This window comes from Diadema antillarum, unplaced genomic scaffold, assembly GCF_040938485.1.
Source record: "Diadema antillarum isolate AM-2024a unplaced genomic scaffold, OU_Dant_1.0 seq00002211_RagTag, whole genome shotgun sequence".
Taxonomy (NCBI): Eukaryota; Metazoa; Echinodermata; class Echinoidea; order Diadematoida; family Diadematidae; genus Diadema; species Diadema antillarum.
This window is the reverse complement of record NW_027272845.1, coordinates 329,719-344,248: the sequence shown is the minus strand read 5'-3', so window position 1 is coordinate 344,248 and position 14,530 is coordinate 329,719. Positions and strand designations below refer to the sequence as shown.

Sequence of the window (14,530 nt, the reverse complement as noted above, 5' to 3'; positions counted from 1 at the left end):
CACAACGTAGGAGGCCAAGCCGCTTCACCTTGTATGCTATATATATATATATAGATTATGATTATGTATTATGAAACTCATAGTCCGCGTGTTGGTACCAGTAAAGAAAAGATAAACAAGTAGAGTGGTAATGCATTTTGACAGTCCAACAGTGCTATTTATTAGCACATTCGGACTTTCAAAATTCATTACCATTCTACTTCTTCATCTTTTCTACCGACATGTATATAGAAGTATATATATATATATATATTTTGACAGTAATGTTATAACGACTGCGCTTGATAACCTAAGACGGCGCTTCTTCTCTGTCATAATAGTATAGGACAAAATATGTACCATGTAAAGCAGAACATAAAATGCTTCTCCTTCATGCTGCAGTCAGATTTTTTTGTTTATTCCGCTTTGCAAAGCTTCTTCAGGATACATAATACCGTGTTGTAGCCTATAAGAAAAGCAATCAGCTTTTGCGAGAAAAAGGAAAGAAAGAACACAGACAAGTTTCAATCATAAAACTTGCCATTCATCTCTCTCATCTTGACCACACAGTGGTATAAACACGAACTAAAGATTTGCCTCGCAAACGCTAAGAGGACGCTAATCAGGCAGATCATTATGTTCTGAACATGCGCGACACAGCCAACAGCCATGATCATTGTCCAACACGGGAATCTGCGCCGTCTTGATGTTAGCGTCGCCGATCTGAAGAACTCGCTGTTACCACAGATCAGAATTGAAGATCGCGGGCAGTACAATACCCATTTCCGTGAATTTTGGATACTAGAGGTATTCACATGTTCTTAAAAAAAATCAAACTATCATTTTTTAGCTCTGTATTATTCAATTTTCAAAACAGATTCAAATTCTGTCCATTCCAGTTGCATTACTCCTGTCTCGATACCGGTGGGACGTGGCTGTTGTGATGGGTCCGTACATGTATTTCCATAACCATCCTCCATCATGTCTATAGCAACGTGGATTGACTGTATGCATTGTGCCAACGATTTTCGTGTACATTTTTCAAGAAGTGATTATGTCAGTAATGCATCTAATTGTTATCAAAAAAAGAAAATCAACAAGCTGTATACAGGTACTTGAAATACGTGGGGTACCTTGTATGAAGAATGTGGTAATGACAGGGTGTTGAAGGAAGGCCTCTGATTTCGACGGACTGTGAGAAAAAATAGGAAATGATTATCATTAGCGCAGATAGGGTCTTTACCAAGAAAGAAGAGTCAATCAGAGCAACGTACAGAACAGAAACCAAGAATTCAAGAGACCTCCCCTGATGGTAGCATAAGTTGTGAAGATTTTGCATGTTCAAAGAAAGCTTTAGTTCATGAATAAACGCAGTATAAGCATATACAAACTTCGCCTTTTGTGAGAGTTCTTTCGGTCGACTTTCAAATGCAGTGAGCATCGCGGAGCTGCAAGAAAACGATACATGTTTTATGAAGACTAGAAGAGCCCTATGATAGTTATAGTCGAAGCCTGTGAATGAAACTTATATACTAGCGTGACACCTACGCTTTATTGAACATGGTTTGAGTTTTTAGGTCAGTAAAACACGTTTCCAAATTAATCTTTGACAGGAATTACTTCGACTCCCTTTGCCTATAGCATATTTTGCTTCATTTCTGTGCACAACAAAATATGAGTTTCAGTACCACCTGTGTTCTGCATTCATTCCTTGAAACCCTTCAGTTTGTAGCGAAATGAAGCATCATCCTATATGCATCCTACAGCATACGAGTGATTGCATGGATGTATACGAAACTACAAACGTGAAAAACAGCTCATTCTGTATTTGGCGTGTACATGCATTCATTTATTATGTATAATTATTATCATCATTGAGCGTATCTAATTGAACTCATGAACCAGACGGCGAAAACTTCCCCCTTCCTTTGCAGCGATAGTGATTACTATTGACATTGAGATTATCGTAACTTCACAGTCAATTATGCCTAATGTGAATAACAAGTCAACGATCAGAAATGAAGAAGTTGAGGGGCAAGATATAAAGAGAGAGTGAGGGAGAGAGAAAGAGAGGGGGAGACAGAGCACATACTTTGATTTATGCAAAGGCACGATCAGTGATCGAAATCATAAAAATTGATAAAGAAAAGTATGAATAATGAAGCTAGCATTCTACGCTACACCGGGACGACTGAACTTCGACAGTATAGAGTGTAAATACTGTTTCTGCTAGAGAAAAAGATGACACTCTGAGTTACAAGACGTGTAGTGAACAGAATTAGCAGCAATAAGAAAAGCGCCTCAGATCTTCCGACAGAAGATAGCTGTATTGACTATACTGCTGAATAACGTAAACTAATCAGGAGCGATTAGCGAGTAAGGAGACGTAATTTCAAAAGAGAGATAATGACATCAAAAAAGCCCACATTAGCAGAGTTTCTAAAGGTTGTCTTTATGTTTGTAGTTTCTTTTCGTTGTTTGTTTGTTTGATTGATTGACATCTTGTTTCTTTGCTTGATATTTTGTTGCCCCGGCGGCTCAATCCCACTTACCAGCATTGCCTTCTTCTTTATAGCTGCTACACGGGTACGATGATTTTTGAAGTCCTTTGATTCTCTCTTTCTATCATTTTGCATCATGGTAATTTTGTTGGAAAGATTTTAGTTTTTACTGCACCTCAAATGTTTTCCCTTATGTTTTTTTTTTTTTTTTTTACCTCAAATAACGTGATCATACTAATCATATAATGTTTAACAATTTTATATATATTTTCTTTTTTTTTTCAAAACATAAGGATGCGTGCTTGACTTGATCATATTCTTTGATGTGTGGATGCATGACTTTCGCGACGGATGAGTGCTAGACTTTACATTCTGATTTTGCAGTTTTCTCCGATATTACTAAGGTTGTGAGACGTTAGCGGTTAAAATGTCGGGAAATGAATCTGCCGTCATGCGAAGGTCCAGCATCAAAACACTTTTCCGAAGTGAAGTACAATTTCTGGGATACCTCTAATATCGCTGATATTCTGTTTGTAAGTGTTACCCAACACCCATTGTACCGATCACGTCAAAAAGCAAAGTAATAGATTTTTTCACATGGTCATAATATTGGTGCGATACGAAAATGAAACTCACTAAGCTCCAAAATAATTTCAGTAAACAATGATATTAGCCGGGTTCACACGTACACCAATTAGCGGGATACAAATCTCGAGATTTGCATCGCGATCGTCATCCCGAGTTTTTTGCACGTGTGGACAGAAAAAACCCGAAAATTAGCGGGATAAGCATCGCGATGCTAATCCCAAGAAATCTTGCGCTGGTTCGCCAATTAGCGGGATAATTGGCCCCACGCTGGTACGTGTGAACGGTCGGGATTACAATCTCGAGTTTTTACATCCCATCATGCAATGCGCACATCACAACAGCGAGGCCTCTGCGAAGAGGTCCTTCACCTCTTTGGAGAACAATAACAACAGCGCGCGAACCACACCACTGACGCGTAAAAGACAATGGACAAGGGTAAGTGCGCGCAGCAGGCAGTGATAGAGAAGGGTGCTGTGTGACCCAGTTTGCAGGCTTTGCTGTTGTCTCTATCGGCAATTAGCGGGATAATTCGGTACGTGTGGACGCTCGCCAAATTAGCGGGATACCGATCGCGATCGCTATCTCGCTAATTTGGTACGTGTGGATGCTCGCAAAAAAACTCGGGATGAGCATCGCGATCGTCATCCAGCTAATTTGTACGTGTGAACCCGGCTATAGTTACCGATCAAAATCTTTTGAAATATTCAGAAATACGCAAACCAAAAATCACTCTCTCCATTTCTTTACGCCTCCCCCCCCCCGAATCACCGCACTGCAGTGCACGCAAATGAACTATCAGTAACCTTTGTTTATTTCATATGGATGTGTAGTTCTTGGTCTGTGTGCCATTATGTCCTTCATTTTGAAATAGACTAATTAGTTTGAGAATTTCATATTCCTACAAAACGATGTTCGCATACAGTTCGCGGGAATATTAGACCTAGATGAGGGTCTGATTGCTCTTCAAAATCTGGTGAACGTTTCAGAATGAGGATTATGTAGATATGTGTAGTGCTATATTTTCAAATTCCACTTTGTTCCACGTATCTGGTTTCAGCCAGCGCTAGGCGCAACAAGCACGTGGCTTCAACTGCAGGTTTCAGCGGCTGTCCTCGTGGTGCTGTGAGTAAATCGCTTGTTGTGAGCCAAACACGCGTCGTTGTTATGAAGTTACTAAGGTTACACTTTAGTCATGCCGCGATCGCTTTGGTGGTGGGTAGCTACGCAAAACAGGGAACTGACCATTGATCGATTACTCGTAGACTTTTGATGAAATAATAAGGAAGGCATGCGCCGCATTGTCAATAAGATATTTTTTGGTCCGACAGTGTAGCACATTGTTCAAGGCATCCTCGGATTATCTCCGCCTGTGACCATGGGCTCGCACGCCAACGAGCCCCTCACCGACAAAGGACTGCCGATTTCAATAGGGCACGCTCGCCCCTCACACTAACAAAAGAGGGATTACTGTTGGCACTTCCTGCTCAAATGGATAAAAGAGTGGAAAGACTCTCCTCCAAGACCCGGGACAATTACCTTTACTCTCAAAGAGGAACCGGGACTAAATAACCAAAGTTTGGGAATGAACTACTCGGTCAAAAAAGTAAATTGCATGGGCAAAACAAACTGCGAATATCTTTGAAAGTATACGACTCTAGTTGACAAATGTGGTATCATTCGAAAGAAAAAATGTATATCTAAAACTTTGTCACAGAGTCAAACACACGTTCTATTGAAGAAAATTCACAATTAATTCTTCCTTTTCATGCTACCCAAAATTTCTTAATAATTTTTTTATGATATGATTTCTTTCAGCAATATTTCAAATTAGGATAAATATTACTGCAAACTGACGACATGGCACGAAAGAATTACCATTTCTCCACATTTTTTGTGCAGACAACATTTCAAAACAAGCAGTAATTACAGAGATATGACAGTTTGAAATTACCCTGTCTATCCAGATTCGGAGCTTCCGAGCACTGGCTAAAAATCTCTGGCACGTTAGGGGTTTTGGGCCTGGCACATTAAGAGTTAACACTGTACACAGAATCTATGGATTTTTTTAGTACACATTTACGGTGGAACTCTATACCAGTCTTGCTTCGGAATAGTAACAACCTCAATACCTTCAGATCTGAACTGAAGACTTATCTTTTCCAACAACTTTGTGAATGATGTGTGACACATTGTGGTAGTTGGGGGCTTTGGAATGTTTCTACAGATAAATGGCGCTATAAACTGTAAATGCTGTTTCATCATCATCATCATCATCATCATCATCATCATCATCGTCAAAAGATCAGGTCTTCTAGGACACCGCACCTCGAAACAGTCGCCGAAGTCGATGTGGATGATCTTGCCGGTGAGGCGGTCAAGCATGAGGTTGGAGGGATGCCGGTCACCCAGCCCCAGGATGTAGCCCACCATGGACATGACGGCCAGTGACCGGGTGTAGTTGGTCCTCCTCTCGAACCAGACCTTGGGGGGAAAGGGAGGGAGGTGGAGTGGGCATAGAGCATGACAAATATTAGGACGGTAAAGTAGTCTGCATCATAGCTTACTCTGTTCATCTTGCCAGTATCTATACTAGGTGAGTAATGCAAATCTTTCTAGATTTTTGGTGAACAGCAACATTAACTTTATCTATTTTTGAGTGGAAAAAGTCTCAATATGCAGTGCATGCCACATGCCATGTAAATGTGCAGTGGTACATGTGTATGTGATATCCATGAATGATTAATCAACAATGTACGCAGAGTATCATCTCCTCCCCTTTCTTCTTCCTCTTTCTCTTTATAATACTCCTCATCTTCCTCCTTCTTCCTCTTCTCTTTTTCTCATCCTCCTCCTCTTCCTCTTCTTCCTCTTCTCCTCCATCTTCTTTTTGCTTTTCCTTTTTACCTTACCCCAATGCACGCTATCAGCCACTAAAGTACAAACTTCATGGATTTGTGTTTACTGCATCAATGACCTTCTTGCCCTAACATCAATTGTATTCATAAGGGTATTGTAGGTTTGTGGAATCATCTGTATGTTCTACTGTTCCCAAACTTCTCATCTCCATCAAAGGATGCGCATGAATACAAAGAATTGTGGCCATTCACTAATCATCCTTTCTTGACTATTATTTGTGATTTGTATTGTTTTGATTTGTCTGTAGTTTTGTTTTTGTAACTCTTTGTGTAGGATCTCCCTAGTGAGATGGATATCTACGGGAGGAATTCATTTTAGGATCATCTTGCACTCACCTCAGAGCTGGGGCTCTTGAGCCAGAGTAGCTTAGCCAAGTCATCACCCTGGGTGTAATCCAGGGCATGCTCAAACACCTCCACCTTCTGCATGAGGGTCAAGTGCTCGTAGTCTGGCGCCATCTACAGTTAAGAGAGAGGACAGTGTGAGTGAGATCCTGCTCGAGTATGTACAACCATGATTTTTTATCTTGGCTACTACTAAAACACTGATCAATTCGGTGCTCACTTAGGTCGATGTAGGGCAATTCTCGCTATCGCCAATGACGTAAAAAGTACCCGGATGTGGCTTTCTCGTCAAGATTTAGTTCACTTGGTAGCAAGGGCACTTCCGGCTCGGGGCATAATTTGCACAACGCTAGCGTGCGCGTACGTGTACCTTACCTATAGCGCAGCGCCGACCACGGATACTAGTACATGTACTAGTACAGTAGGCCGCTGTACTGCCTGAGCCAGCGAGTGGCCAGGCCTGTCATACTCGTACACTGTAGTCCCCGCCGCCGGCGGCCGGCCTTTCTTGCTATAGCTAGCATGCATGCACCACTCACTGCACGCAGCGCATAAGCTAACACATACCGGTACGGCGTACATCACAGATCAGTCATCTCTGCATACGCTTAAAATATGCTGGAAAATATTCACCCACCTGGATATACAGTATATCGTCATGGAATGCCCATCTTTTTTCTTTATTTGTTCTCTGTCGAAATGTCGCGAACACAATCGGGAACGAACAGTGATCTCGAACTTATCCTGTCTCCAAAGCAATTTCTTCCAAGTAAGTACGTACAATGTACGTAGGCACTGTGCTAGGCCTACTACCTAATGCTACTACCACTACTAGTAAGTCGCACGTGCACGTACTGCGCTGTGGAGTCATCCGCAAACTTCACCCACGCTGCCACGTCACGTCTCGCATGCCAGTAAGGGTCCTATTTCTGCAGATTTTTTTCATTTATTGTCGTGCGAACAACACATGGCAGCTTCGCAGCAACAACCAATAGTTGTAGTAACAGCAATTTCTTAAGAATGGAGAAATTTCAAATCATATTAAAGCTGTAATTCAAGTCGAGAAAACCGGAAGTACACGTAGAATACAGTCGGTTGTGTGTGTAAATCGCATTAGTCACGTATCACGCGCGTACGAACGGAAGTGACTTTGCTACCGGACTATCCCATAATGCACCGTAAATGACGCTTAAATCAACATCCGGGTACTTTTTACGTCATTGGCGATAGCGAGAATTTGTCAATCGGTTGCAAAAAAAAAAAAAAAATATTCATTAATGTTAACAAAACTGTAATCTGAACATCACAAAACATTTTATGACCATGACATAAAATTATCAATCGATGTTTCCCTCTACAAGTATTGGGATATGGGATATGAGTATATTTTTTTGGCAAGTGCATCAAATTGATGAAAGGAAAAATATGATACTATTTTTTGTTGTTGATGTAAATGCAAAAAATCACTGTAAATCGATGCAAATAGATGAAACAAGGGTCTTAACTTGGAATGTACCTCTTTCTGTAGAAGTACATGACTGTAAGCAAATAACAAGCATTAACATTACATAATATGGCTGAGGTAACGTACCCTGAGCATGATGCGGTGTTCAATGTTGAGGAGGATCTTCTTCTTATCCCGATAGTCCCTGATGAGGGTGTGGAGGGTATCACAGTGACGCACCCAGCCAATCAGACCTGAGTTGGTGGACAGGGGTATGGCTGCATACCGCTGGATACTGTCCAGGGAATGAAGAAGATGGTACAGACTAGTACAAACTTAGCATGATCATGATACATAGCACTCTTTCTATACATTAACCTGTTCCATACTGAATTCTGAAATCCCATAGACTTACACCTGTAATAGACAGGCCACCAGGTAACCGTAGTGAATGGGCTAACAGAAGGACTGCTTAATTTGTTAACTTCAAAATTGCTGAATTCACTAACATTGTGATACAGAAATCCTCTTCTACTTTCAACGAAAATGAAAACTTTTCACACACCCTTTAATACGCAGGTACCCTTTGAATACATGTACCTTAATTCGCCTAATTTCACACCCACATGTGAGGAAGATATACTTGTAAATTGCAACAGACTTTCTTGCCCTACGCTGGGTTAGGTTAGGGTTATAGAGATGCAAACTTGCAGAGTAACTTTATTGATAGAGTTCAGGGCAGCAAAAAGAACACGAAGGCAGAAAACAACAAATGACTTCATGATACCTCCCTACAGACCTCAAGAATGTTACATTAAAGAGATATTCAACAGCATATTGGAGATAGTCTAAAAAAAATCATGATGGTATCGGACCCTCAACTAAATTTGTTAACATGTATTCACAGTGTAACAAATGTGCATGGAATGATACAAGATGCCAATAAAAAGGAATTATGTGAGACAGAAATATAGAAAGAAAGAATTGACGTTAAGATGTGTCAAAGAAAAAGATTCTACTGTATAAAATCAGTAACTGGAAGCGTGACAAACAACATAAAAAATTGATGAATAAATGTAACTTCACTGATGGCTACTCTTGAAAATATTATCAGAAATTGTCTACTGTTTTTCATGAAATGGCTGTGAAGTTATGAAAATTGAAAAGAAAATTTGTGGTGTTGTTACAAGTACAAATAAGCAAAACTCATATGTGCAAAACAAAAAAACTGGAAAGATAATAAGAAGCAGCGAGAAGGTGGGCATGATGGCTATAGAGCAGAACACGGATCTTACTTGAGATGTCTGCGGAAGGTGTCCGGGTTGTTGGCCAGTAGGGTGTTGACCAGTCCAAAGAGTTGCATCACCCTCTCATCCTGCCTTAGGTCCTCGTGACCCTTCAGAAGGTACATGAACTCTGCCCCATCACTCCCTATGAGAAAGGAGAAACATGGATACATCAGATCACTTCATGAATCCCACAAACATCAGACCCATGGCATACAATCTACACAAATTGTATTTGTATCTATCCACACATAGAGTAGATTGAAACCTGGATTATCCCGTCAGCTTCAAATTCATTCAAATTAGCATCTGGGTACCCCTCCCAAAGTCAATTAGAAACTGGTACTGCACAAATGTAAAGTGAGTAGAAATCACATACCTAGTGTAAATGTGCAATAAGTAGAAGTTCAATGCAGTCTAAAATGTACTTCTGCACTGTTTTACCTCAAGTGGATCGAATCAGTAATCAGTAATGGATATTTGACATGTATATCATCCATGCCAGCTTTTTCAATAAAGTTTTTCAATAAAGTCATTTATTATTATCAACACCTACAATGTTAGTAGCAAGGAAATAAAATGGAATTTGTCTTCTCTGTAATTTTATGACTGCAATTGCACATTGAAAGTGGTAATATGCTGGGAGAAAGTTATTCAAGTTTTAGTGCAAACATATCCCGACACAAGGGAGAATAAACAGTAAGTAAAAATGCCTCTATCTCCCTCTGAAAGAACCTAATGAAACTGTAAATGAGTGAGCTCTGAGATTGCATAACATGTCCTACATTTCATATATTAAGTTACAAAGTGATCTTTCAAACCTAAATTCAAAATCACTAATTCTTCTTCAACCTGTATCTTAACCCATTGTGGATGGATTGATTTTGCTACAGCATGCATTTCCCATAGACACCTGCCCGAGTATACTTGGGACTCGTCCTCAACGGGTCAATCTTACCGAAGATGCTGAGCTTGCGAGGGCGCTGTTTGGACGTGATGACCTGCAGGGTGGACTGGACCCGCTGGATCTTGGCCACGGGCCGGTTGGGGTCGTAGGTGCCCGGGACGGCCAGCTCAAGGTCACGGCACATGAGGAGCTTGGGGGAGACCAGCTGGAGCTCCAGCTGGGTCAACTGGAGGGGTAGAAGGGGAGGGTGGGAGGGATGAAGAGAAAAAAAGACAGAATATGTGAATGTACAAAAATGTAAAGGGTATGTTTGTGTTTTGAGTATGCAAGGGAAAGGAAGAGGAAGAGGAGAGAGAGTGAGCGAGCATGAGAGAAAATGTGAATGTTTGCAAGGGTATGTGCATGTGTTCATGTGCAATCAAATGAATATAATATATACAAATATCTCCATTAAATCTTATTGAGCAACCTTCTTGGAATTACAGTATAAACTGTTATCAGCACAAATTTCATAAATAACATGCGCACAGATTTAGCAAACATGAAAATTTCCCCTTACATTTTATGTTTGGTTAATGATGCACTTCAATTGTATGACAGCCTTGGTGTCAAAATGTAAAAATATACATTTCACGAAAAGTTCTGTGTCCTCCTCATTCTAAAAAAAGAAAATAACAGCTTCTACAGTATTCGCTTTGAAGGCACAGGCAAGCCTGTGTAAAGCCAATCATGGACTGTAATTCTCTTTCCTGAACATGCCCTTCATGCAAATGGAATGCTGCCCCCTTTTGGCCAAGTCAAGATAACTTGGTCAACAGTAACCTTGACTTGGCAAAGAGACGAACAGCTTTAAAGGACAAGTTCACCTTCATTAACATAAGGATTAAGCGAATGCAGCAATATTAGTAGAACACATCAGTGAAAGTTTGAGGAAAATTGGACAATTGATGCAAAAGTTATGAATTTTTAAAACTTTTGTGTTGGAACCGCTGGTTGAGGAGGCTACTAAGGCTCGTGATGTCATATGAGTACAACAGTTTAAAGAAAATATAAAGAAAATTCAACATATTTTCACTTTTTTTCGCATAATAAAAGAGCACTTGACTTGCCTCTTTCTAAAGGCAATGGGAATGATATTACCCATAACATATGTCAGTAACAAGTCAAGGGAATTCGAATGTGTACTTTTTTTGAAAAGATGAAATTTTGTGAAATTCTCTTTATATTTTCCTTATACTGTAAAAAGAGAAATGTTCGCGTGCATTTTAATTTCGCGAGCGCCAAGATTCGCGAAATTAAAATGCATGCGAAACCTCTTATCTACACTATATGCATTGAACGCAAGAGGCAATTCGCGAAAATTTCTTGCCACGAAAAAGGCCGTCGGCTCCAATTCGCGAAAATTTCGTGTCGCGAATATATCATGTTTTACAGTATTGTTGTACGCATGTGACATCATACACTGCAGTAGTCTTCTCATCCAGCGGTGACTGCACAAAAACTTCAAAAATACATAACTTTTGAACGGATTGTCCGATTTTCCTCAAACTTTCAATGATGTGTTCTACTAATACATGTATTGCTACATTCTCTCAATCCTTATGTTAATGAAGGTGAACTTGTCCTTTAAAAATCCAGCAGTGTTGGGGTACCATGGAGTGAGAATTAGGCTGGCCAGGTTTGGAAATATTCATGAATTCCTGTTACAAATTGTGTACCGTCACCTTTATCACTGATCTCTGTGTAAGTACACCTTTGTACATGCAAGGCTGAAGAACCTATATGGAGTCGACCGCTACCAACGAATAAACGATTCAATGCACCATTCACTGACCAGTGCTACATGATTGTGGTTATGAATGTACCCCGGTGGGCAGCGAGTAAATTGGGCCACCCATGATTCCCCACACACATGGGTCTTTATAAGTAATTTACAAGCATGTAATTACTGAGAAGTAGGCTTGTGGTCGCCAAGACATTGTCGGGGAATCTGCAAACACTTCGTCCGCAAAAATACAAAAGTCAAAAGATGACAAAGGAATGTGAAGTCGCTTTCTTTCGCATACAACTGCTCAAACAAATGCATCTTTAACCCGTTGAGGATGGGCTGATTTTGCTACAACACACATTTCCCACAGACACCTGCCCGAGTATACTCGGGACTCGTCTTCAACAGGCTATACTTTCGAATCTTTCTGAAAACATGGAGAAGTACAGATTTGAGATGACCAAAAAGATGCTCAACCAACCCCCTCTCCAACCTACCTGAGGTAGTTGCTTGGAGATCCTCCTGAAGACGTGGTAGTAGAGATCCCAGGCCTGGGTGAGGTCCTTGACATTCCTGGACCGGGAGTACTTGCGGCACCATTCCTGGGCCTCCATCAGGTCCCTACCGTAGGCCTGGTGGAGATGAATGCATCCCAGTTATTACAAGGAGCAGTACTTCTGCATTGTACATCAATATCATCACTAAACAGGAAATATGTATAGTGGTATATACAATTGTATAATGGTACTAATAAAAGATATTACACATTATTTACAATATGGTTCATTTGTGCCAAAAGAATTCCTATTAAAGCCTACATTTTGTACATCTCTGCCTTAGTTGAGCCATTACAAGAAATGAGTTTTTATTGCAGACGTTTTACTCGTCGTGCCATTAAATCACGTCAATGTAGTTGGGTTGACCTGAAATATCAAAAGTTGTGAAGACTGTAACAAGTTGGGATGCCCTACACATCCTTGCTCTTTGAAGAGTAGGAGCAAAAGAAGAGAAAGTTTGGGCCAAAATGATGCAAGATGAGGTAGACGTACCATCTTGCTAAATTAGAGGGACGACATACTGCAGTTTAAGCTGTTGTGGAGTCTTCAGTTGAAGCATATTCGTTTTGGTTGGTTTTACCACATGTGCAATAAGCACTTTCATACACATAACACACGAAATATTTTCTTAAACTAATTACTTTCAAATATCATAATGTTAATACTTGCATGACTTTGCTTCATCAGATGGAATAGTCCATTTCGCATGAAATGAATAACCCTATATCTTCTAAGAAAAGACAATAGAGAGGAGTAGGGAGAGAAAGTGGTCTACGTTAAAAGAATAAGGGGAGACAGGGACAGAAGGAGATTGGAACCAAGAGCGGGAGTGAATAAAGCATGGGGGAGGTGAGAGAGAGAGGGGTAGAGAGTGAGAGAGAAGGGTGATGACGTAGGTTCCTACCAGAAGTTGGTATTTACATAATATATCATGTGCATTGCCATGACAACCACACAGTCTGGACTTCGGAACCTGTCAGAACACAGGCGTGTGCTTGGAGGAGTCCTTGAATGACCAGTAGTGACCACAGTGCTCAGAAATGTGTGGTCTAGTGCCCAATTTTACTTTGTAACGATGTCCTGATTATCCTACACAATGTGATTATAGTTTAGACTATTTAAACTATAACACAGCACAAAGACATGTTATTTAATGTTGCACCAGACAAGGGCTACATACTTATAATTCAATCACAAAATGTCACATTGGTATTTTAGGAAAGCAGCAATTCGCTGACAAAGTTTGAACTCTAATTTGTGCCATGCTTGAATCTCCTGAATCGACAATGAGGAAAAAATTAATTACCTCTTTCTTGCTCGATTGCAAATACAAATGTACTTTCTCACTGACAATAATAACAGCAGGAAGAGCAGGGTGATCATAAACATAATGATGTTATACTCAGAATAAATGAAGCTGTCTGACAAAGACCTGCACTCCAAAGACATAAGCAACTGCCGAACATAAAGAGTATTCTTCCAACCGGCTTCGGGAGGGTTAGCGCGATACAGCTCTGTTAGTTTCACCATTCTTTTTCATCTTCTTTTATCCTCTTCTTTTCCTTTTCTTTTTAAAGTCGGATGCTTTATATGCGGCGGTCAAGGTACAGCAGCTATGTAATCGTGTAGGCCTAACGAAAGGCAGGTCCCGTCTGCGATAGCATTACGGCATCGTCAAATCTAAAACATTTGATAACAAGCCTAGAAATAACAGTTTGCTTTGTTTTTCGCGAGTAAATTCCCTATGGTCAGCACTTCCCCGTCACATGTATACTTAATTTCTGTTCATCAATATCGCATCATATTATCCGTCTTTACATGTAACCAGTTTGCACCAGGGCATTTTATTAATGCACAATTATGGTTGTATTCCATGTGTCAGGATACAATTGTCTCGACGTTATGAAGTAAATTAGACGGACCGATGATCTCGTTATAATGACATTCCCCTATTCCATTTTTTGTTCTTGCATATGTTAAGGGCTGTACAGTACACTTGTTACGTAACTCAATCACAAATTTGATATGGAATTGCAGTAAAAGTGTAATTCAATAACAAAATAGCGCAGATTCCAAAGCTATTGCTGTAAGTCTTGAAGTATTCAATGACAAAGAAGGAGACACTGGCTCCCGATTTATCGCTGGCTTTACAATTACCAATTAACGAAAATCTGCAACTTAAAATTTGAAATTGAGATTCCAAACTCGAAACTCGAAACTCGATACTCGAAACTCGAAAC

General features: G+C 40.2%; 1 protein-coding gene across 1 annotated transcript in view; it reads right to left on the bottom strand.

Moving 5' to 3' along the window:
* Positions 1 to 4,512: 4,512 nt before the first annotated feature.
* Positions 4,513 to 14,530, bottom strand: part of LOC139714256 (serine/threonine-protein kinase mTOR-like) — a 232,271-nt gene continuing 222,253 nt past the window's right edge. Inside the window, exons 43-49 of the mRNA XM_071625971.1 lie at positions 12,231 to 12,365; positions 10,017 to 10,191; positions 9,068 to 9,203; positions 7,920 to 8,067; positions 6,320 to 6,442; positions 5,394 to 5,549; positions 4,513 to 4,548 (exon numbers count right to left, since the gene is read on the bottom strand). Coding sequence (XP_071482072.1) covers positions 4,513 to 4,548; positions 5,394 to 5,549; positions 6,320 to 6,442; positions 7,920 to 8,067; positions 9,068 to 9,203; positions 10,017 to 10,191; positions 12,231 to 12,365 — 909 coding nt within the window. The remainder of the gene's footprint in view (positions 4,549 to 5,393; positions 5,550 to 6,319; positions 6,443 to 7,919; positions 8,068 to 9,067; positions 9,204 to 10,016; positions 10,192 to 12,230; positions 12,366 to 14,530) is intronic.